General features: G+C 39.1%; 2 protein-coding genes across 4 annotated transcripts in view; one reads left to right on the top strand and one right to left on the bottom strand.

Annotated features, from left to right (window-relative positions):
* The window catches only part of MYPN (myopalladin), a 101995-nt gene extending 86590 nt beyond the window's left edge, over positions 1 to 15405 (top strand). For all 3 annotated transcript variants that reach the window (XM_081075099.1, XM_081075098.1, XM_081075100.1), the window contains 7 exons: positions 541 to 690; positions 1575 to 1657; positions 2834 to 2960; positions 4147 to 4354; positions 5927 to 6092; positions 7416 to 7549; positions 10271 to 15405. In XM_081075099.1, coding sequence (XP_080931225.1) covers positions 541 to 690; positions 1575 to 1657; positions 2834 to 2960; positions 4147 to 4354; positions 5927 to 6092; positions 7416 to 7549; positions 10271 to 10440 — 1038 coding nt within the window. In that variant the 3' untranslated portion in view covers positions 10441 to 15405. The remainder of the gene's footprint in view (positions 1 to 540; positions 691 to 1574; positions 1658 to 2833; positions 2961 to 4146; positions 4355 to 5926; positions 6093 to 7415; positions 7550 to 10270) is intronic.
* Positions 15406 to 22551: 7146 nt separating this feature from the next.
* Positions 22552 to 23010, bottom strand: ATOH7 (atonal bHLH transcription factor 7; the record flags this gene model as incomplete). The annotated part of the gene is made up of 1 exon (XM_081074322.1): positions 22552 to 23010. One exon carries the CDS (start codon positions 23008 to 23010, stop codon positions 22552 to 22554), a length of 459 nt encoding a protein of 152 aa, XP_080930448.1.
* Between the last annotated feature and the right edge of the window lie 2887 nt (positions 23011 to 25897).

A 25897-nucleotide genomic window follows, 5' to 3' on the forward strand; every position in this document is an offset into this window, starting at 1 on the left:
ATGAATATATATATATATATATATATATATATATATATATATATATATATATATAATTTTAGCAAGATGAAAAATTTAGTGAATGAATCATGGTCATATTCCACTTGGTATAATAAACCATATTATCCTTTCAAGCAATGTGAACTATTCTAGGTCCTGAGATCTGCAACTGCAGAAGACTTGAGTCTATAATAGGATAGGATAATGGCAATAGCATAATGGGGGAAAATTTAGTCTCTTGGTTTTCATTATTTTGTCTCTGAAGACCCTTTGGTTCTTATTTATGTAATTACAAAGTACAATCAAAACAGTCAAAAGCTTTATCTTAATCCTAAATTACATAGAATTTTTGACTTAAGCATTGTACAAGTAGAAGTGAAGCAGCATTTATACTGTTTGTAATATGTTTTATAATTTTTTCTAAGTGTTTTACAAGAGATGAGTCACTTATAGAGATGGCAGTTAACCCTTGCCTCACCCCACTCCCTATTTCATTATGTGTTCAGAACAATGTATATTCTTGATTATCTTTCATTTCAGGTTTACTGGTTCAAAGATGGGAAGCAGATTTCAAAGAGAAATGAGCACTGCAAAATGCGGCGAGAAGGAGATGGGACATGTTCTCTGCACATTGAATCCACCACCAGTGATGATGATGGCAACTACACCATCATGGCTGCCAACCCCCAGGTGGAGAAGCAGCGTTCAGCATTGTGCTGTACTCTGAGGAAGGAGCGGTTGATATCATTGTGAATGAGGCCTTGAGAAGTGCAAGTCACTAAGGACTGCTGAATGAGGAGCATTGTGATTGTGTGTAAACACAGCACAGTAGCGCAATCTCAAAGACCAGTTAGCCACTGATGGGCCACTCAATTCTTCAGCCTTTGTCAAAGTTCATTAGTAGGATCAATTCGCTGTGTATAGGCACCAGACAGGTTGGGTTAAATCTTGCATTCTATCTAAGAATGATCTGTTGGTTTTGTCCTTTAGAGAATAAGCAAATTAGTTCACAAAGGTTTGTGAGTATCCCTCAAACTCATAATCTCCTCTCCTTCCCCTCATAAAAGTTGGAAAGCCATAGTCTTTTACTTTCCTTTTCTCAATAAGATGAAGACTTAAACTTCCCCTAAAAAATATGGGGAATAAATATCTTCAGTTACTAGTAGAAAAGGACGTATAATTTGTATGCTCAGAACTATAGTTTGTATGCTCACCCACTCTTCCTATTAAAATGTTAGTTTTGAAGAAAATCTCTACTGAGGAAAGTCTAAAAACACTTAACCATGATCTCTGCATGTGTCTGCGGATAATATTAAGCGCACAAGAATTCCATTTTTTTCACATTTGTGCTCTGTTCATTTCTCAGCTTAAAACTGAAAGTCATCACAACACTCTTAAAAATCCCTCCCCCTGGAATATGAACAGTAATTTAAGGATTTTTATTCCCTCCCCAAAGAAAACTCATAATACCATAGTTAGCCAAAAAGTTCATAACGTTCCAGTCCAAAAATATTTACATAAATTGAAAAAATGTGGAATTCTTGTTTTAATCGTGTTCATTTTCTGTTTCTTAGGGGAGAATCAGCTGTTCTGGCCACTTAATGGTACAAAGTTTGCCTATTCGCAGTCGACTAACATCTGCTGGTCAGTCTCACAGGTAAAGATAATAAGAATCTCCCTCCTCTCGCCCCTGCCAAGCACCCATCCACCACAATGAGCACCAAGGTGTCGGGTCTACAAATTGTTACTTGAGGTGCAGTCCTCCACCTATAGCATCACCATCACTTGGGAGCTTGTTGCAAATGCAGAATCCCAAGCCCCACCCCAGACCTAATCAGAATGATATTTTAACAAGATCTCCAGGTGATTCATAAACACATTAAATTTGAGAAGTACTGGCCTACAGCACACTTTTAATTGTTCAAAATTTGTAACTATCAGTAGCATTTGTGTATATAAATCAGACTCTTTACATTACCATCTTTTCTTTAATAAAGCAGAAACCGTTAATGATCATATAGCTATAGACTGAATATTTTTGTTGTTATCTCCAATATAACAATTGTCTCTAATGCAGCGCTTGGCTTTCTTTCTCTCTGATTTTACTAACCAGCAAGAAGAAAGAGCCTGGCTTTGCCCTGAGTCTTATGGTGCCATAAAGTCTTAGCAAAGCATTCCGTAGTTGCTGACATGGATGAATTAAATTTGACTTACGAAGGGAACAAAAATAGTGACCCATGTTTCAGATACAGTGTTTCACCACCGTTGCAACTGTACCTTCTTCTTCTTCATTTTTTTTTTTTCAAGAACAGCTGTTATTGTTGGTCAGTCTTTACCAGTTTAAGTTCATGATAATCTTTAATAGTCTGCCATAATTTATAGTCAGGTTAAATTTTATTACTCAGAGACACAGGGATTGCAGCTGCCTTGTTCTGGGTAATAAACAGGACTTCTCTTTTGGCTCTCATTTGAGGATCGGCTTGAATACTGATTTATTTGTTTATTTTGAAACTTTTGAACAACTGGTCAAACCCCAGACAAGAGGAGCTGAGCCACTTAACCCAGAATGACTTCAAAGAGAAAGAAGCTAAAGCCTGTTTATTTTATTACAGATCCCACAAGATAATCCTACAGTGTATGAGATACTTACCACTTTGTTTTTTTATATCTGCTCCACACCATTATTTATTATTTGCTTATGGTCTAGCAATCCCCCTCTCTCTACCCTGCAAAAATCTGTTCTCCAGGCCCTATCATCATGCCTAAACGCCTACCTTGTTAAGTGTGTAAACTGGTTTCTATATTTAATGCCTGAACGTGTTTGTTGTTATAGAGGAAGGTCCCGGGTGCAAGAAAGAGACAAGGAGCCTCTACAGGAACGCTTTTTTCGACCACATTTCCTTCAGGCTCCTGGGGATATGGTAGCTCATGAGGGGCGCCTCTGTCGACTGGACTGTAAGGTAGACTCTAACACCCATCCTTAGTCCCAGATCTGTTCACATTTTGGGATTGTTTGTTTGTATGCACTTACTTTGGTTTATATTTGTTTTGTGGGTTGTTGTTTTCCAGTGAAAGGAGAAGTGGGGAGAGATCATCTTTTCCCCCCATAAGGCTCTTTTGGAGTGTTTAATACCAGACAAAGTATTTCATGACATTTTTAAGTCTTTATATGTTAATAAAAATGACACTGGTATTGTATTGAGTCAACTGTGTTTGTAAAAGACAACCAAAGAGGTGATATAATTCACACATTTCCATATGGTGCCTGGAAAGTCTTTATTACTATAAAGCCAACAATGTGATTTTTGCATCACTGGAGGGAATTGCTGTGAAAAAAATTATCGTCCTGCAAAGATGGCTCCAAGGCAGTTGATGAAAACAGATGCTAGTTTCTCATACTAATCAACATCCATCTCCTGTAGCTATTCTGCATTCTAATTCTAACTTTAGAAACTAAGTTCAGTTGAGCAGCATGGATATCTCTCAGTATGAAGAGAAAATACGTCACCCCCTTTGCCCCAGGCAAAGATGCTGAATGTTATGGAAAATTTAGATGTAAATTAGTAAAGGCTTGAGGTTAAGCATTCATAGAGTCCACTCCTCTTAGTGATTCTTGCCCTCCCAGTAGCTGCCTAAATAATGTTCGGGATTGATTGTTACTTCTTCCACCCTAAACCCTAAAAGATACCCACAACTGGGTCCCATCCCAGAGATTCTGATTTAATATCGTAAATGGGCACTGTGATTTTCAAATGTACCCCCCCCAAACATGATTATAATACACAGCAAGGTTTGAGAAAACTGGTTTAACATCTGCCCTTTTCTTGGCTACCTCTTGCTTATGAGCTATGTAAGCAATATATCATCTCTGAAACTGATGCTGAAAGCCTGTTTAATCTACCTACTTAGCTTTTTCTTATTTATTCTAATCTAGAATACAATCATGACCTAAATAGGGGTGAAAACTCTACAGTTTAAATTCATGTGGCCATTCATCCAGATCCCTCTGCCTTGATACCCCTGTCACCACCCCATGTTTTCTCTCACTATTTATTTGATGCCAGACAAGGATGAAGAATTCAGCCACCAAATAAATCTGCCTGTCGTCAGTCTGTCATTTGCCTCAGCTGTCCTGTTTTTTATTAGGTGAGTGGCTTACCGCCCCCAGAGCTGACGTGGCTGCTCAATGGCCAACCTGTGCTACCCGATGTCTCCCACAAGATGCTGGTCAGGGAGACCGGAGTCCACTCTCTGCTCATTGATCCGCTCACTCAACGTGATGCAGGGACCTATACTTGTGTTGCTACCAACAAAACTGGACAGAATTCCTTTAGTCTGGAGCTCACTGTAGTAGGTAAGGTTTGCTGCTGGGACCCCAAAATATAACTCCCTCCAAAGTTATTGTCCAAATATTCAGAGCCTCTGACAGAATTCCTTAGTCCTTTGCCCCAAAGTCTAATCTCAGTTTCTCCTTCACTGTAGTAAGGGCCATATTTTATACATTGCTTTCAAAGACGTATAAGGAAGCTGAAAACAATAGGGTACCTTGTGCAGATTATGCATGCCATAAATGGGAGTCATTGTAATAATCAATCGGCCAATTAATTAATTGACTATTACTAAATGCAAGTCAATTGCCCTACAGTTCATCACTCCTGGAACATACAAAGCTCTTCTCCACTCCACCCTCCAAGCTTCCGCACCTTTTCATCAATGGTTCCTCTATCTGGAATGCCCTTCTCTGCCTAACAACCTCATTCTCTAAGGCTTAATTCAAATGTCACCACCAAGACACAGTGGATTGACTAGGCACATCATCTCTGTTTCCATAGCACTTAGAAAAGGAGAACACTTACGGCCTTCTGTGTAATTGTTCACTCCTTTGCTTCTCTAAAGAGACTTTGATCTTCTAAGGTCAAGATTCTTGCTTGTTCTTCTCTATATTTCCAGTGTCTGACTCTGCCTGGAACAAAGGTGATCAATAAATGTTGAGTCGATAACTAAACAAATGAACCTTTATCTTATAAGATGATGTGAACAAAACATTCTAATGCCTAAAAATAAAGACAAGTCATCGTCACCTGAGTGGTACCAGCTCCTCAGAGCAGTAGTCCAGCCAGAATTAGATTTCAGAATGTACGAATTCTAGTGCTGGGCTTTCTCCCATGTGTGGCCCCCTAAAGGAAATCAGGGAGGCTTCAGCATATAATTCTCTCTCGAGGCTAGTGGCTGTTTCTCCCATTATATCTTTTTCTGACTTTTAATTTCTTTTTACCAACAGAATAGAATAAACTCATTCCATAAGGATATATGAATGCCAGGTTTTGATTTTTTCCCACTATTTTGTTAAAATATTTACTCTAGAGCCCTGAGATATGTGGTATCTTTGCCTTAATCGGTTCGGGCCAAAAAAGAAAAATGAAGAAAAAAAAAAGCCTCTTTAGGAAGCATAATTTGTATTTTTTTTAAACATAGGATACTTCTTTCAACTTTTCTGTAGCTATAAATTTCTTCAAAATAAAAAGTTGTGGGAAATTAATATATTTTCTACAAAATAAACCCCTATTAAAAAGAAAAAAAGGATATATTCAGTACATAAAATATATTGTTTCTCAAAATTTACTGCTGAGCAATGAAAGAATCTCCTTACATTCCACACCTACTGTTTGCACCCTCCTGTGTGCAACCCAGATCCTTGAGTGTTGTCTCTCATAGGATGTGCAGAGACAGTTTCTCATTTCTGTTTAGATCATTTCTGGAGCTTTTCTCAAGGCAGTGATCTTCATTTAGAGGCATGAGAAGTGTTCTGAAGGGGAGATTAGGTGCATAGGTGCCCACTCTCCTAAATTCCAGAACTGTAATGAGTGTGAAGCATGAACCCCAAGGCACTTCTTAGTCAAACAAGAATGGCTTTTCTCTTGTTCAGCCAAAGAGGTGAAGAAAGCACCTGTGATCCTGGAGAAACTGAAGAACAGCGGAGTCCCAGAAGGCCACCCAGTGAGGCTGGAGTGCCGTGTGATAGGCATGCCGCCACCCGTGTTCTATTGGAAGAAGGACAATGAGACCATTCCTTTCACTAGAGAGAGGATCAGGTACAGCCCCACCCACTTTCAAAGGGACTGCCAAGCTCAGTGGGGCTTGTTGAGTCATCCAAATAAGTCTGTAGTAGCCCTTTGAACCTGGCTTCTTTCACTGAGCAGAATGCATTTGAGTTTCGGCCATGTTATTGTGCATGTCAAGAATTTATTTCTCTTTGTCCATGAACCGTAGTCCTTTGTGAGACATGGGTGTCCCACAGTTTTCAAACCTTAATTTTTAAGTTTCAACACGTACGAGGAATTTGTGAAGACCCTGCATATTTTTTGTTGCATATCTTCACTCATATTAGTACCCAAAAATCCTCTTTCACTGTTAGAAGCTAAAATAAAATAAAATGAAAAACATTGTCATCCCAATAAACTTTAATTTAAAAAAAAAGAAAAGAAAATAAAAAGAAAAACAAAACATTAAAGCAGTTATACTCTTTCTCCATCCATCACTACATGATTGTTTTTAAAATAACTTTAAGGATCCAGTTTCTTAAAGTGGGCGCCTTCCTTGATTTCCTCTAACCAAACTTATTTCTTTGCCATTTTGGTTTTATGTCATAAGGGGCAAACAAAGGCAGCTGGCATACAGAGAATTATTTCTTCACAGTCGATGCAATTTGGCATTGTGTCATGCACGGATGTTGTAGCTGACAGAATTTTGGCATCTAAGAAGTCTGCATATATATAAGTCAGGATTTTTCTTGTAAAGCTTAAGCAAGAACAGAGAATATTCTTGAGTTAACACTTCAGTCTAAATCATTGTAACATGTTAAACCCAGCCTGAAATTCTAATGGAATTATCCAGAATTTCAGTCTGCAAAGTGGAGAACTACTGATGAAGAGAAAACAGAAGGAAGAGCATGCTAATTTGCTCCTGAACTGTATTTAGCTAAATGCTGCATGTGTCTAGTTTGTTGCCTTGTGAAATACTCCCTCCATGCTAAGAGGTCATCAGTCCCTGGGCTCTCGTTTTGGTCTACTTTCCCTTAGCTTCCTAATAAAGCTCTTGTTGAACTGTCCAACCTGGTTTGAGATTTTTCTGGACTTTGGATGTGAGAAGTGGGAATACCCCTGGCGGGGACTACAACTCTAGGAGAGTTGGAGCAGTGGGGAGGGCAATAACAGGTCTCAGCCTCACTACGTAGGTTAATTTCTCTTTTGTGACTTCTTCCTACCTTTGTCCCCTTTTCCTGCCCCTAGGGACAGCGAGGGGAAAGGGAAGCAATGCCCTGCTGGATGTGTCACAAGAGTTTCCCCAAGCCCAAAACTTGACATGGCTATTTCTGTCCCCAAATATAATACGGATATATTCTTTCTTTTCTCCAGTATGCACCAGGACGCAACAGGGTATGTCTGTCTCCTCATTCAGCCAGCCAAGAAATCAGACGCTGGATGGTACACATTGTCAGCCAAGAATGAAGCCGGCATTGTGTCGTGCACTGCCAGGTTGGATATATATGGTAGGTGTAATGGCATCACTTGAACATCTGTGTGTGATAGGCAGCTTAAAAATCCTTTTATAAAGGATGCGTGTAATATGTTTCCATAAATGAATTGGTTGGATTAAATTTTAGTGCTTCAGAGATGGATTTTTTTTTTTAAGTCATTTCATCCTCATCACCTCAGGGCTTTGTGCAGTTGTACATTTTACTATGAGCTTAAACTTCTTCCAAAAGAGAGCCTTTGATACCAGGAATTATAGTTACTTCAGAGTTTGCATGTTCTTGTACTTCTGATCATCCAGCATCTTCATGCCCTCTCCTTAATGCCATGGGCCACCCGCTGGAACTCCATCCCCATTGGCTGTCATTTGCCTTAGCCATACCTCCTCCCACCAAAATTTCCCTCGTCTCATTCATTTGTTAATTCATTTCACAAATACTTATTGCCTCAATCCCATAATGAGACTAATAATAGAGAGCTGTCCTAATTAATAACAATAATATCAAATTACATTTGTATAGTGAATTGTAATTTATGAAACATTACACTTAGATCCTCCCAAACTTATGAGATTTTTGTAATTGTTGTTACCCTCATTTAAATGAGGAAGAAACAGATTCAGAGAGGTTAAGTGACTGTAGCCACGATACAAATCCCAGGTTTCTGTATCATTCCTTTGAGCCATTTCTAATTGTCAAAAGGATTTAACAAATTAATCTTTATTAATGTACTTATGCATTCCTTTCCTATATAGTTTTGACATTAACTGGTATTTTTGGAGACATATTCCTTAATCTAAAAGAGTGATCCTTTTATTTTCTCCTTTTTTGAAAAAAATAGTCAGCTTAAAAAGTGTCTTATTTATTACTGGTTTAACATGATTAACCAGAATAACAAATAGGAGTGACTGTCTAGAACCTGAGGTCCTGCTGTTCCTAGGTGCTAATCAGGTATTGTCTTTTTTTTTGGTACCATACCGGAAGGGACTTGCCTGCCATTTTCCCTACGTCTAATATTTGAAGGAACTATGTAGCTTTCTGATTATTTTCTCTTATTCTTAGACTTGAAAAGAAACTAAACTCTCAAATATATGGTGATGGAAGGAGAACTGATTCTGGGTGGTGAACACACAATGGGATTTATAGATGATGTAATACAGAATTGTACACCTGAAATCTATGTAATTTTAGTAACAAATGTCACCCCAATAAATTAAAAAAAAAAAAGAAAGAAACTAAACTCTGAGGGAAGCTGACTCTAATGTAATTTCCCTGGGGAGGGTCGATGGAGAGAGAGGCCAGTGATATGTTTCTTAATCTAGGCTAAATCCCTTAACCATATCATGGGTTTCACCATGTCAGGGGGCCATAGGTCTCAAACTCAGTACCAATAAACCTTGAAACTAATGACTCTTGTCCCAATCCTGCCCTTCAGTGGCCAAGCTTTCAGTTCAGTTTGTCCTGCCTCACCTCTTCCTGGCCCCAGTCCTGATTCCACAGCACCAATAGGAGGCGCGATCTCCTCAGTTGGGACCTGGGAGTGGGGAATCGGATGGAGGATTTGGACTTAAAACCAATCCCGTACAACTCCCCACCTCTCACTACTTCCTACCCTCTGAGGAATGCGGACAGTAGGCTCCTCGCTCTCATCGAAAGTAGGGCTTCTAATAACAGAAGTTGTAGTGGTTCAGTTAAGATATCAGAGAGAGCGGGGAAAGGCTAAGGGTGGAGAACTGGGGGAGAGGTGTGACGAGCTGTTCACTTTGGCCAACGGAGTGCCTGCTCTTTAAGTTTTGTCCTCAGTTTTGTAGCTTCTGAAATTTGATTTTATCAATTCACTCAGAAGTATTTACACTCTGAAAAACTGATTCAAAATAATGCAAACAACAAAGAACCGATTTACAAATGGGAATGCTAAAAGGGTCCGTAGCTTCCAAAGACCCAGAGCATCAGTGTTCCCCATCTTGTGCTGCCCCTTCTCCACACCAAGGTCTCTGGAAACCTCATCAAAAGACTGCTTGGTAGTTTCTGAATTAGAGACAATAGCGGGGACTAGGCAGTTTGGATGGATAATTCATTCAGGTCACAGTTCAAGCCTAAGGATTATGTCTGCTATAAACAGAGTTTCCTTTGGACAGTGCTTGGTGAACATGGAAACGCTAATACACTCTCTTTGTATCTGAACCATGGTTGATTGCACATAAATTATTTTTCAGCCTCTTTGTTATAACTCGTTAGAACCTGATTAGGTTGGTGGGTAGGTAATGGCTGATTAGGGTGAGAGTGTGGGTAGGTACTTTTCAGAAGTCTGGACCCATTTTGGCGTCCATTTCCACAGGTTTCTTGTCTCCATCTTCTGAGGTGCCCCTCCTTTGAGAACCTAGAGCCATCTCTACACTGCCCCTAGCAGGCCCCATGCTAGGTCAGTAGAGGGGTTAATTATGATAAATCATCCTAGTCACCCACTCTTTCTTATTATAGTCCCAGATCTTACTGGATTAGAACCATAGATTTTGGAATTAGGGGTTTAAGAGATCACCTGCCCAGTTTCCCTATTCCTGGCAGGGAAGAAAGATTTTATTTTTCTTTTACAGAGGAGGCATTTCAGACCCAGATATATTTTAATGATTTACCAAGATCCCACAGAAAGTGTTGGAGTAGCAATAGAATGCACGCCTGCAGTATACTTGCTAGACTGCTCTCCTTTGATTGCAACATGTTATTTGGTCCATTTTCCAGCTCAATGGCACCAGCAGATTCCACCACCCATGTCCATCCGGCCCAGTGGCAGTCGCTACGGATCTCTCACCAGTAAAGGACTTGACATTTTCTCGGCCTTCTCCTCCGTGGAAAGCACAATGGTGTATTCATGCTCTTCTCGGAGTCTAGTGGAGAGTGATGAACTTTAAGAACGTCTGGGTGCCTGATGTATAAGGGGGCGGACTGTGGAGGGGGAAGGAGGACAAGCCAGAACCAGTGGTTTCCAAGCAACTGGATTTGAGTAAATTCCCACGCTGCTGGACCTGTGGCAAGGAGTGCTTTGTGTAAGTCAGCTGAGGACTCGTGCAGTCTCAACTGGGGGAGAGAGGTAGGGCTGTGCCTTTTAAAGATTCCAACAAAAATGTGAGAAGACAATACAGATGAACCAAAGATGTTATGCCGCTGCCATCCACTGCTTTGGGAAAAAGCTAGCATGCTCCCCTGCCCCCTGCTTTGTTAGGGATGTTTAGGCCCTACTAGGAGCAATTAGGGGCCATATGCTTGGGCTAAGAGGAGTTAGGCAGTAGTGACCTTAGGTATCACTAACTCATCAAACAATACAAAGGAAAAAGATGGGGAGGTCTCCATCACCTTTCATTGATTACATCCATAGCAGTAATGATGGAGTCATTAAGTGAGCTTCTACTTAGCATCGGAAGATCATGCCGTACAGCGCACACGTGTGGAGAAGCACTTTTGTTTTGCTGATCCTGAGTGTACTGAGCCACATAATAAAGTGCCAAAATGTGCTTGAGATACAGAAAAATCCCTGAAACACTCTTCGTCGCACAGTGCACTTACTCCGTAGCCAAAACAGGGCCCCGCCCACTTATCTGCACCATTTTCTTTTGGATACGGTGGTGAGTGATTTTTCTTTCTGACTTGACATTTCCCTAGACTCTAGAACTAAAGGGTTGTTAATAAACCAACCAAAAAGAAATCTTCTGCAAGGTCACTTTAAAAATTACCAGCTTCAATCACCACTTGCAAAATATGCAAGAGTCAACATCATCTGTCCATTAAATAGTGACCCTCCTACTCCTCCCATCTCAAAAGTCTGGAAGTGTATGAGGCAGTGAGGAAGGAAGAGATGCAAACAAGGGGAGGAAGTGTCGGGACAGTTGTGCTTCACTTGCCACAGCAGAGCAGTGGTTGTGGAGAGAGAGATCTTTAATAGCCATGAGCTACTTTGAGATTTTAATCACATTGCATTTTCTAGATAAAAAATATTATGCTAACTGGGAAAGTAGAAGGAAAGAGGAATATGCATCTTTATTCTAACCCACCAATTCAAAACCTGCCATTTAACTTAAAGCATTTTTACACTTAAGTTTACTGCGATATGCCAAGTTCCCAGAAGGCTGCTTAGCACAAAGTAGACATTCGGTAGATATTTGTTGGATGGATGAATCCTACATTAGATAGAGAAATCTACAATTTGCACACCAGTCCAAAACTTGCCCTGGGCATGATCATCACAGCACCGTTTGCTCCAGGCTCACCAGTGACATGAACTGGGGGTGTCTGTTACCGATTCATTGCGCCCAAGTCTTTGGTGTTCTCTGAGCCAAGCACACTCAACAGGCTTCTTACTCAAGTGAACAAGTAGTCATTGCTTAGAAAGGCTTGAAACTTTATTTTTCTTCACTTCAAGGCAAAGATTTCCATTATAGAAATAAATTCATTCACTGAAAAAATCATTTGTGTGTCTATATAAGTTGCTACGCTTGTGGGACATACAAAGATATGAATAAGACACAGTCCCTGACCTCAGGGAGCTTGCAATCTAGTAGAGGAAGTCAAGATATAAGGCATGTAGAGGGCTGCTTCTTGGGGCAAAATATCTATTTGTTATCAAATAGAAATTTCTGGTCCTCTTCATCCTATATTTTTCATGACTCTAAAATCATCTTAATTGTTTTCAGTCTTTATTTCTTAATGAAATAAAATGTCATGGGTTACATCCTTAAATAAAGATTTCAGTTAGTTACTCAGCAGAATTATTAGATTGTGTTCCCTTTTTCATGTATGCAGGAACGGTACTAAAAATATAGGCAACTATAATGAAATAGAAAGCATTTCATCCAGTATGCGTCCTGTAAAATATGTTTCCATATTGGCTTCTATTATGATATCTCTTAGAGAGAGGGAGAGAGAGAGAGAAAGACAACCTCCTAATTCCAGGATTGCTCCTTCACAGTCGTACACGCGACTTTCCCATCACATTGCTTTCTGTAAACCCTAGACAGTTCTCCCATGACAGGGTATTTTTCATTTCTGTATGTCTTAGCTTCCTGAATATTTTTTATCTGTTGCCTTGCAGTGTTCGACAGAGAACTAGGATAAGTATTATGTTCAGCCACCAGATGGTGATGTCTAACCTAAAATACAAAAGCCTAAAAATTCCTGAAATTTGAGTTAGTGGATTACGTTAAAGCAGGGTTTCTCAACCTCAGCATAATTGATAATTTGGGCTGGATAATTCTTTGTTGTGGGGGACTGTAGGATGCTTAGCAGCATACCTGACCTCTACCTACTAGATACCAGTAGCATAGCAGCCCCTGCTGGGGTTGGCTACCCAAAATGTCTGCAGACATTGCCATAGGTTCTCTGGGAGGCAGAATCCCCCTTTGTTGAGAACTACATTGTTGAACAAATCAGTGCCCTGCTTTGAGAATTCATTCGAATTTAATTACAATGAGGAATACTTATGTAAGAAATTTGAGTTCTGCTGGATACATTTGGATTCAGCATATCCAAAATTAGACGCATCATCTTCCCTTTCATACATGATTTTCAACCTAGTTTAATAATTTTTATTAATGGTACCATCACATTCCTAGTAATCCAAGTAAAAAATATCCAAGTCATTTTTTGCTTCCTATATCCAATCAACTGATAAATTCTGTTAATTCTAATGCTGTTAATTTTTTTTTTCATTCAGTCCTTCTTTCCCGTCCCCTGCAGGTCCCCAAGTCAGATATTTATTACTTTATTAATTTCCTCAATACTTCTGACTTCTAAGTGGCCTTTCTGCCTCTAGCCCTGCTATTTCTCCCCACTCAGATCCAGCCCAGTTCTCAGCATCAGCTCATTCTTCTTGAAGTGCAGCTTCAGTCCTATTATTCTCCAATTTCAAACCCCCAGTGTCTCCCTGGAGCCAATTCAGGTGCCCCCTGTTCTGCCCTGAGGAATTCAAGACTTGCTCAAACAGGATCCCAACGCCTTTCATCCATTACTCAGAAACCACACCCAGTATGGCAGAAACTTACCAAAGATTCCTGCTTTCTAGCCACACGCTTACCTTTTGCCTCTACCTGGAACCCTCTCTCCCTAGTCTACACCTATGGAAATCTTACCTGTTCCTGAAAGTCCATCTCAAATGCCACTGCCTCTGTGAAATATTTTGTGATCCCTCAGACACCAACCAAACACAATTCTACTTTCTTTGAAAACTTATAGCAAATTTATTGAGTGTGGAAGAAGAGAAGATGACTTTGTATACTATTTTATATCAAACAGAGCCTCTTTATACTTGCCTGCCCCCTCTCCTTGCACTAGCCCGGGCTTGCCTACACTAGATATTAGCTACCTATTGGTATGGACTGTGTCAAAAGTTTGCATGTACCTTATAAGAGTAGGCACTCAATAAATATTTATTGACCTAAATTGAACTTTAAAATTCTATGTAAGTCAATATGTTTCTATATAAAGTAAATTGAGCTTAGAGCAGTGGTTCTTAACCTTGGCTGCACAGTAGAATTTCCTCGGGAGGTTTTAAAAATCCCAATACCCAGGCCACAACCCCAAATCAGGAAATCATAAGTTCTGGGGTTGTGGCCTAGCCATCAGTATTTTTTAAAACTTCCCAGGTGATTCCAATGAGAAGCCAAGGTTAAGAAGTCATTTCAAAACTTACCTGGAAAGGTCCAAAGGAATGCAGACGGCATAAAGCTGTCGTGTTGGCATCAGTGAAGAATGTACTCTCCGTGTTGCCTATGAAGTGCATGCCTGGAAAGTAAAAATAAACACTCACTTTGGCCTCATTAGACCCTACTATTTTGAGCAACATTCATTAGACATGCAGCGTTCATGAAACCCCCAGAGGAAGTTCAAAAACGTGCAAAAATGGACTAGGGAAAGAGAGAGTTGGTGCAATTCATCTGTCCCTTTGTTTCAAAAAGCCACATCGATCCCATAAGCACCCTTCTCTCCAAAGAACTGAAGGGCTTTTTATAACTTAGTTAGTCATGGAAATGAGGATCAGAGGGAAAGTGAAGAAAGAAATCAGCCATTAAAGCCAAACTGCCATTTTGAAATATAGTGCCTTTCACCAAAATAAGATTTTAATCAGAATTGCCAAATAGCGGAACTGGTTTCAATGCATCTTTCTCTTTTCATTCCTCACTTAACTTTTGTAGCCATCCAATGAGAAATTAAATTGTCAAGAGACTAGCAGTGGGTAGAGCTAGAGCTCTGAATGACATACCTTGTAGAACACTTCCCAACAGAGTGAAAAACTGACTTTTGTAGGGACAGGTTAATTTGGATAATCCTTAAATGATAAATGGATTGCGTTCCAAATGTTCACTTGTAAATTGGTTATTTAAAGCTCAGAATGTATTTTCTTACACACATACCACCCAATGCTAGAATCTCAAGTGGACTCAGTAAAGCCCATTTAATTCATGACTGGGTTACAGTATCTGTTACACAGACATCCAGGTAAAGCAGCCAATGAAAGGAGAAGAAAGACTTCTTCCTTCTCCTTTTTTGTGTCTATGATGTGTCAAAGCTAAAGAATGTCTATGGTACTTTCTGTATCTATCCCCATTCTGTGTTTTTCTCCCCAGATGCCCTGTGCCGCATCTTCTATAATCCCCTTGCCATAACCCATCCCATCCTACCATTTCCCTGTGGTCTGCCAGCATGCTTCATGTTCCAAAATGACCTTAGTACAATTCCATGCATCTTGGCTTGACGATCAGAAAAAAGCAATCCAATAGAACAAATTCTGAATGAGAGACTTTAACTTCACAGAGGTGCTGCATTTTTAAAAGCAGTTGCTTTCTTACTCCCATCAACTTCTAATGGATAGAATTGCTGACAAAGTTAAATAAATAAATAAATAAATAAATAAATAAATAAATAAATAAATAAATAAATAAATCAGGCTGTGAGAGGAGGTCTAGAAAATTGGGTCAGACTCTCAAATTGTCCTTGTTGACCACAGGCTCCTCCGGTCCGCCTCCTCCCCACACATTCCCAAAGTACCTTCCGAGCTAAGATCTTGGCCTGAGTCTGTTTGTATATGGGCTATGTATAAGTTTGTTGTAAAGTGAAAGGCAAATTTACTCATAATGACCTTGATTCAAAGCTTCTTACAAGGTCCTTGGGTAACCTGGCCTCAAAGTGTTTCTGCTGATGGTTGAGTTGAAAATCAATGTGCTTTACCAGTAAGATGAACGGTTACTTAGATTGCAGTAGAGTTTGTTGAAGAGATTTTCATCACTAATTTACCTATTCTTGATTTAAGTGGATCAATATTTTAGAAAGCTAATTTCCTAAAGCATTGCTTAAAGAATGCCAAACGTCTTCTAAACTTGACAATGCAGTGGTCATCAATATGCTAAAAAAGTTGCTAGTACCATGTTTCTAAAAACCTGTGCGGTGCAAAAAAAAAAAATGCATATTTGTTAAAAATGTTTGCTTCTTATTTCTGTCTAATTATATATTAGTTAGCAAACTTAATATTATAGAAACTTAAACAAGCTGCCTTTTGTTAATATGTAAATAATGGCTACTTCAAACTGCAAAGAGCAATAGCCTTGAAATTGCAAGAAATAGAGAAAGAACACACTTTTCAATCCTGAGAATTGTGCCATAAATGCTAAGAGTAAGCATAAAGAAAATGTCTGTACTGTAGAGGCATATAAACACTAATTTTCCAAAAGATTTTAACATATTCGTGATTTGAAAATGTTTTCGTAATAATAAAAATTAAAATATTTCAATATTATTTGAAAATATTTTAAGGATGAAGTAAATGTGTATTTTTCTTAAAATGCAAGAAACAGTTCTAATTTCCAGGTTTAAAGATTACTTTTTGATGACGATGGAACTGATTTTTTAACATACAAATATATTTGAGACTTTAAAATGGTTTTTAAAAATCATCCTTATAGTTGCATAAATTCCTACGTGAACTATACCCTGGTTAAATATCTCTAGAGCAACAGAAAGATAACTGGGTTTTGGTCTTCCTAAAATATCCAGTAGGTTCAGTAGACTTCTCACAGGATGTTCTTTAACTCTCTAAGATTAAAATTCATTCTGCCTCCTAACTGAAAACAGAGCCACTTCAAAAAGTGAGACTTAAAAATGGGAAAGATGGGAGGGGGGTGCTGACCAGTTTAGATTGAAAATTAGAATCTAAACTATACTTGGAGATACAAGTATAGTTTTGTTAAAATAAGAGATGTTCTAATACCCATAAGAAACCTGAATTACGCTAAGAGTGCATTGCTTGTTGTTCCAAATTCCAAAGAATCTGAGGTTTCTACATAGATTCAATGAGTTATCTACAAACTAGAGGCAGATCCTTGTCATTTCCCCACAATTAGTGGTGCAAGAATCTAGTGAACTATAAAGTAGCATTGACTATAGTGGTCCCTACCAAAAGATTACTAATGTGTATGTGTACACGGTATAAATGGTTTTACTGTGTACTTTAAGGAGAGTTAAAACCCTGAAATAATTCAAATGAGATCATTTGAATGCAACTGTATTGTTTAACAAGCACTGGTAAATTAAATTTTATTTTTTCAGTATTTTGATTTCAGAGATACCCTATCCTCTTTTCTGATTAACTTTCACTTACTTTTTCAAATCGTTAGCGTTAAGTTTCTTGACCAGCCCTTTTCCCTTCATTACCTGCCTGTCAATAAAAAAAATCTGTAAAATATTTAATACTTTTATAATAGGAGAGCTCCTTATTTCTAGGAATCCTTAGGTGAATCCCTAGAAATAAGGGATTTTAATAATTCAGGTGAATTTCAGACACAGTCTCTATTTTTTCTATATCTCTGGGGACCCTTACTTTATCTGTAAAATAAGCAAAATACTTGAGCTTTCCCAGGATGGAGGATAGGATAAATAAATAAATAAATAAATATTTATGAAAGTACACTTTAGAGACCCTAAAAAAATGTGGTCAGTTTTTCTTATTCCAAGGAAAATGTTAAAAATAGTTTTTTCCAAAGTAAATAGTTAATTTGTTTTAAGAGTTCACATTTCTTCCCTGCCTCACTAATTTTGTTTTTCCTTGGAAGGGTAATACGTAGTGGTGGAATCTTCTTCCAAGATGGTATGCAGTTAAAAAAAAAACAAAAAAAAACTGGAGAAAAATAAATAAATTCAAGAAATATTCCATCTGCTTTCTGCAGGCAGATTCCAGGTAAATTTATTTTGGCAGAGGCAGAATAGCCTAAGGGCGCTCAGATTTTTGTGGCTATGGTTGGAGCTGGTGAAAATAATGACTCAGCAGTGCACAGAAAAATAGCAAAAGAGTTCCCATGTTCCTGTCTGGCTTTATCAGTTCAGGACAACTCCATTGTCCTGACCCAAATGCAGAAATGTTCCGTGTTAGCAAGTCAATGGCCTTATGTTGAAATGAATCGACTTTAGGATGACAGACAGGTACGGACCCTCAAAAATGAGCATATCGTTTGGTCTCTGTTTTTGCATTCTCAGATACATCAAGTCTGAATTTAACCCCAATGATTCATTTCAGCCCTGAGGACTGACAAATGATGTACTTGTGGCCACAGGAATGTATACACACACACACACACACACACACACACACACACACACACACACACACACCACTTCAAATAAGGAGTCATGGAGCACCCCTAGTTAACCTAATTCAATCAGAATCAAGTGACACCTCTTACTTAATTTTTCCTTTCTCTTCCTGCATGAGTTCTTTCCACTTGAAAACACACCAGGCCCCAGAAAGCTCACAAACATGGTATGCTTCCATCTTAGGAAGCTTGAGTCAAGTATTTTTCTAAAGTACTGTTTTGGTTATTGAAATCTTAATGGGAAAACCATTATAGTAGCCATTTTGAAATGCGTGGATTACATAAACTGTATATTTTGCCTCTATTACTAGAAAATAATTCATGGATCTTGGCTTTTATTCCTGTTCCTCTGCGTCGTGCATGTTAGATATTCTATGGAAATGATCGCTTAAGCCGAAATGTTTGTGAGCATAAACTGTGTCTTTCTTCAGAAGGTATATGGTACTGTATTCCAGTAGACCATGACATCTCCATGACACCCGTTGCTGTTTCCTAGTCGTGATTTCTTAAACATTTGTTGAGGGTTGTGTTTTGTTTGGAAATTTTGCAATTAGAAGGAAAATAAGAATTAAAAACCAGTATTTTATTCAAACTGAATGTTTTAAAAAGCAATTTAGAGAATGTGATGGACTGTTTCTTTCTTCATTAAATAAAATTTTATTTATTCTCAGTTTAATTGTTGGGTTTGTTTTGTTTTGTTTTTTGGTCCCAGACTTTGAATATGAGATGGGTAAGTTTTTGCTCTCAGTGGTTTTCTTTCAATTCAGGTATTTTTTGGATACATAACCAGTTTGAAATAGCAAATCAAATGTCCTGTGTTAATTCAATAAAACAATTGTTAAAGCTTGTACCCACTAGTATATTCATGACCAGAAAGGGGAACGAGTATACATCTAAGATAGGACATATATTTATGGTCTCATATGCACTTTGAAATTTCTTTCACCCCTAAGTAGCAAAAAGAGATATCTTTAGTGACCTAAGCAGAGAGCAGAGTCTAGCCAAATTCAATCCCAAAATAGCACTTCACTTATTAACTGAGACTTAATTGTTGAATCCTGCAGCTCTATTAACCACACTCTATCCAGCTCACATCTAGCAGAAATTTTATATTTTCATGGTATAACTATGAAACTTAAACTAAGAAAATGGCCTCCCTAGTATTAAGAAAGATAGGCTAATCCTTCTTAACATTTGCAAATACAAAGAATGGGAAGTCAATATAATCAGTTTTGGTAATGAGGTTAGTGGTGTCATAGTAGCTATTGTTTAATTAAGTGATTCTCAACCCTGAAAGCCTGCTAGAATCACCAGGGGAGCATTTAAAAAATATCCATGCCCAGGCCTCACCCCAGAGCAGTTAAATCAGTTCTTCAGCTGGGATCCCCAAGCTTCATATTTGTTTCAAGACTCCCTAAGTGTGATTCTGAGCATACAGAGTTGAGAACCACAGGCTTACATGGCTTTTCCCATCTTGATAGCCCTGTTCATTTGTACACCGTTTTTCAAGGCTTCTAACCCTGGAGTTTAGCGCTTCAACCCTCTGCTGGCATTTAGTGAGAGCCCACATATAATAACTAGTCCAACTGAAACCCTGGCCAGGGGGAGTCTTCTTTTATTAGTAATGCCCCTCGTAGGAGCTCTTAGGGCACATATTATTGGTACTACGCTGTTGAAGCATTCAGCTATACTCTGTTTAAGATGGCTTATTGATTAATACATGTGTGTGTCTTCTCTGCTGCCTCCCCAAAGACAGGGATGGTGTTGAGAGAGCCTGGGGATGAGGATGAGTACATATTTGAATATATATTTGAATACATATTTGAATATATATTTGAATATATATATATATAATTTGAACTTCAATATGTCCTGTTCTCAAACAAGAACATGGATTTTCGAAGGTGAGCAGTGTAGAATATTGTAGCAACTTTTAGGCTTCTTGGTAATCTAAAATCTATTATGTATATTTTAACTTTAAAAAATGTTTACATTTGTTTTATAAAAGCTCCTAATCCATAAACCATGATGGATTTCCCAACATACAGCTTGAGGAGTTTTATCAAAGATTGGATTTGATCACTGATACCCCTTTACGTTTCTTTGAAATATCTTCCAGGAAAAATAATAGTACATCAAGTCAGGTAGAAAGCTTAGAGATTTGGTCACTGCTTACAGAGATTTTCAACATACAGAAAAAGGCAGCTAAAGGCACAGCATTTAACAAACAGATTCCCATTCTTTTGGGGGAGTGGGGATGGAGAAGGAGAGGTATGGAATTAGATTCCCATCATTTTAATTAAATTGTCCACTTTCATTAAGAAACTGCTGTTAATAACCATAAAAGAAATGTTTATTGAGTGTTTATTCTGTGTAAACCTCTGTACTAAAAGCTATAGAGAGAAAACGAAAGGTACTGTTCTCTTTTACAAGTTATTTACAGTCCAGACAAAGGGATGTGAACCCTACCTGAAAAAGGACTAACAATCTTAATACATTTTTGAGAACTCTGATTAACATATTTTTGTTTTTGTTTTGTTTTAGCACTGATTTTATTCATTCTCAAACTTTACTGGGTTTATGAATGCAGCCTTTTAAGTCTAAATAATTAGGCTATTGCTCCCAATTAGTGAGGCAGGCAGATGCCCGAAGCCTTACCATGAGCCCAAGTACACCCTGCAGAGTGGTAAAGTGTGACCAGAAAGGGGTCCTGGCACCAGCACTTCTAGAATTGTGTTGCCTGCTGGACAAGAGAGTCTTTTAAGAGCTGTTGAGATCAAGAGGCTAAACACTGTACTCTCTAATTTGCAGTGGGGAAGTCCTGCTCGGTTTTCTTAACAGATATCAGAAGGAAAATTCAGCATTAATCTCTCAGTGGGTTTCTGGGGATAACACTTGTGACTTTGTAAGTTTAAGTTTGTATGCACATTGCTTACAGAACAAACGGACTGTGATAATTAGGGATAACTAGTAAAGTAAAAGTGTTCATGGAGACTCTGTAAATAAGTTGTAAATAGATGGCTGTATCTGATGTTTGGTATTGGAATTCATAATAAAAGAGTTTGGGGGATGTCATTGTTGTTTTTATTGACTTGTGACAAAGTCCAAATGTGAAGATAACTTAGCGTCCTACTTTTTCTAATGATTGGCAAGACATTCTCCCAAAAGCACACAGAGCTGTTGAACACAGTCACTCCTTACATTAAGGGTTTGATTCATTCATCCAATGGTCAAGCAAATTTATAAAAGTAATTCAAACAAAACCACAGGTGTTATTTTGCTTTCAACTTGATTAGCCTTGATGGTAGTGAAGCTCTTATTGCTCAGTTTCTACTGACTAAAAGGAAATCACTTCCAAAAGCAACATTTTTAAAATTTCTCTCCGTGTTAGTTCACGTACATATATATATATATGAACAAATATAGGAACTATATATATTTGGGTACTTCTAAGGAATTAATAGTTAGTAACTGGCTTAATAAGGAAAATAAAATATTGAGGAACTGTATATCTAGTTACTTAAAAGCTAAATATTATTTCAATTAATAAATGATTAAAAACATGAAAAATACACCTACATTTCCAAGTTGACAGAGAAAACTTTCCAATTAATTACTTGTACTCTCATCAGCTTGTCTTTTTTGAGGAAGTATTACAAAACAACATATTTGCCATTAGTGTGATTAGATCTAAACATTCCACATCTTTGCTCAGGGAAGCACTCAATATCATCACCCCCAAATAGGCCGTTAGTGCCATCAAGAAACTAGCTGGGCGTCTGGCATGAAAAACAAACCCACGTTTTTATTTATTTTTTATAAAATCTCTATTTTAATAATGTATAGTTTCTAAAAATACAGAGCATTCACGCCCATGTACTCTACGGGGAAAAAAAAAAGTCTATTTCACGCATGCACACACGATGCACTAAGCATAAATGCATTTATACCACAGGAAGGTAGCTCTGTTTTAAGCATATACAAGTAGTGGATACTGTAACTTCACCTGAACAGGACAAACTTACGAAGTTTAAGGAAGTGATTATTTCTCTGAGGACTACAACTGCAATATAGCCTAATTCTATTTTTTTCTTAAGACTGTTTTCCCTCAAAGTAATCCAGAAAAGGGAAAGGGGGGCATTCTTTTCATAGCAATCAAAGTCATCCACAAGATCCATCAATGAACTCTACAAAATACTGATAAGGGGAAAAGAAAGGCAATAAAATCATTGTGTCCATAGAACTAGCGGTGCGAATAAAAGTAACCTGGAAGTCTGCTAATGTTATTCTAAGAATGCATCCTGGGCCCCCGAAAGCCCCTGCAGCTGCTGGGGGAAAGGTTGCAGCTCCCGAGCTCCATCACTGGGCATCACCCCGGCGGGGCCGCGCGCCCTAACTGGCCATCTGGAAGGGCTCGGGCTGGAAGCCAAAGAGCCTCTGGCCGTAGGGCTCGCTCTCGCCCGGCAGCTTCGCGCCCGCAAACGGGAGGTAGTGGTCGCGGCCGAAGTGCTCACAGTGCAGATTGACCCAGTCCCGCTCCGAGCCAAATCGCTCGGCCTCGGCCAGGATGCGGGTCAGTGCCATGATGTAGCTCAGCGCCATCTGCAGCGTCTCGTACTTGGACAGCTTTTTATCCTGGCCCCACTGAGGCACCACCCTGCGCAGGCGGTCGAAGGCGGTGTTGAGACCCTGCATGCGGCGGCGCTCGCGCGCGTTAGCCGCCAGGCGCCTGCGCGCCGCGCTCTCCAGCCGCCCGGCGCCGGCGCACGTGCCCGCGCACTCGGCTCCGCCCGCACACGGGGGCGCGGCGCGCGCGGCGGCCGCGGGGGGGCTGGGCTTGCCGGACTTCATGTCCCGCCGGAAGGAGGCAGGCGTGGAGCTCGCTCGCGGGCTCGGGACCTGCGTGTGGGCCGGTCTGTGGAGCAGCTGCCCAGCGTGGCTCTCTGCAAGTTACACACACAGCAGCTCGCGTGGAATCAGAGTTCACAGTGGGAAGTGCGGGCTGCCGCCTTCTGTCCGTCCTACTGGATAATCAGATTGATGTCTCTTCACTTGCCCAAATTGAGGGGAACTTGAGATGCTGGAGAGAAAGTCATTTTCCCAACGTGAAGTTGAAACCGAGAAAGGAACCTACTTGCTGCCGAATTTAGTGTGGCTGGTTCAAGTCCTCTGAGAAAGCCTGGGATTTCTTTTTCAGGAAGGTGGAATCTTTCCCGAAGCTCGGGTAGGGATGGAGCGCTTTTTCCGCAGTAGCTGTCGGAGAATGCTGGATAAATCTTTGAGGGAGGAGAATTTATAGTAGAGGGCTGAAGGAGCGAACAGGTGGTGGCAGGTGGGCGGGCGTCCCTCGGCTTCCATCTCAGCACCTTCCTACCCTGGGAACTGCAGGGGGGCAGGGGGACGACGCACAGCAAAATCCTGACATTACAGCCTTCATCTGTTGAAGTTTTCCAAAGCTATGTCCAACAGTAACACACCATCTGGAGTGGCCTGACTGTCCCCAAAAGAATAACAAGGTGGGGGTGGGGGGAGAACTTGATCTATCTTTTCCCATATCAACTGGCAGCTTGCATATCAAAAACTTAACCGAGGTTTTCAAATGTATTAGAAATCATTTTTTGGCTTGGAATTATGAAATGCATCAGTTTAGTATAAAAAGATTTTGCTTTGTCAAGATGTGTGACAATTTTGGATAATGCTGATCTAATGTGCTGACATTTTAATGTTAGCTATTAAGTAAGTTGGGGCAAATTAGCAGGTCCTAATATTGCAGACCTGGAATTTTAATGTGCAAAATAATTTAGCTGTTTTCTGCAGAATAATTTATTATAACATATTAAAATATATGAATGGTATGTCAAAAGTGTATATTATTCTAATTAAATAATTGGATTGCATGAGTTTGGATACTTAGGCAAATTATTTCAGAATTTATACTCCATTTACCCTGACACAAGTTCATAAATGTTTTGGGGATATATATAAGATGATAATCACTTAATTATTTCATTTGACATTTCAATCTAATAAAACTAATCATAATGCACATACACGTGCAAAATGGAAACACCTAAGTAATTTGTGAGGTTTTTAAAAATAACTTCTAATGGAAGGTTTTCTTCCCCCCACCTCATAAAGCTGTAAACATTTCATACTACTTAGATGTTTCAATTGAGTCAACTGTCCTCAGGAACAATAATGAAGCATGATTTCCACTATTGATAATGATGAGCTGATTTATACAGAGAACCCATTAGCATGATTCTCTCATCACAACTTCTTTCTAGCGCTTAAGGAAGAGTAAACTGGCAAAGAAATCAGCTCCAAATAGATTCAAGCCAGGATTATTTCTGGATTCTTCAGGAAGGCCAAGTATGCTCTTTTTGAAATATGGGTTATATTCACATTATTCTCAGATATTTTCATTTAATTAAATTACCAATAAACTCTCACAAATCAGGAGTCTTTGTGACTTGCTTCCCCCACCATTGCCTCAGACTGAAACCCCTTTGTGACTGCAATGACTCCAAGTCCGGTCTTCCCATAAATAGTTGATTAATTCCCAGCTGAAGTAATGACAATGAAATGAAGTTGAGTAACACGAAGACAATAGGACGCAATTGAACATTAATGATCTTCAGCATGACAGATGTTGAACACAGACTTTTGCATGGAACCACTCAGCTCTGTTACTTTGAATCCTAACACTCTTGGTCAGGAACAGTAGTCCTGTGACGGGAAAGACTACGTTATTTAGTCACCAAAAGGTCATTTTCGTTTTTGACATTTTATGGAAATCTGTCCTATAAGTGCTATTATTTCCAATGTTCATTTATCTCATCCCTTTCCCCCAAGGAACATCCTATATGCTACTCTTTGGAATGTTTCCCTACATACTATACACTTGTTCTGGACACTATTGAATAAAGTGCTAATGAGATGTATGGTTTTGCAGGCCACGTATTCAGGGTTGGTGAGATAATAGCCTGTGCACCAAGAGAATCAAAACCATAACTTAAAGAGAAAACGAAAACATAGCAATATGCACATAGCACAGCTGTGTTAGAACATAAACTAGCAGATATCTATGACATGAAATTGATCCAAGGATAGAGAGTATTCCTGCAATAAAGGCATGTAGTAAGATGTAGAAGGCATGTAGTAAGATGTTTCCCAAATGTATTCTGAAGGACAGTTTATTAGTACTATAAAGATGCTTCTAGAAAAAGATTCCATTGTCAAGTAAGTTTGGGAAACATATCTTCTATCTCCTGCTGGGAGAGTCATGAAGCAAAATTGGTAGTTTCTTAGAAGTCCGAAAGACTCTCCAGCATGTCCTAGACCTTCTTGAAAACAGAACCCCTTTTTTCCTGGAAAGACCTATTAACAAAGTTCCTTGGAACACACTCTTTTCAAACCCGCTCTAGTACCTCTTATTTATTTTATAGAGGAGGAAACCGAGATCCAGAGACTGAACACTGTGTTCAAAGGCACTGAGCAATTTAGTGACTGAATTAGACAAGAAGTCAAAGCTCCCGTGTCTGTTGATTTTACAGGCTTTAAAATTATGACATTACTTAATACAAGCCCCTCAGTTTACAATGGGGCAACTGACATCCACCAGTGACTTCCCAAAGTCAGATGAGTCACTACTAAAAGTTTCAGTAGAAATTAGAAATTTTGGAATTAGAAATTTTGTCCTTAAAGGACAGTAATTTATTTTATAACCCTAGTGTTT

Source organism: Rhinolophus hipposideros (assembly GCF_964194185.1).
Source record: "Rhinolophus hipposideros genome assembly, chromosome: 15".
NCBI classification, from domain to species: Eukaryota; Metazoa; Chordata; class Mammalia; order Chiroptera; family Rhinolophidae; genus Rhinolophus; species Rhinolophus hipposideros.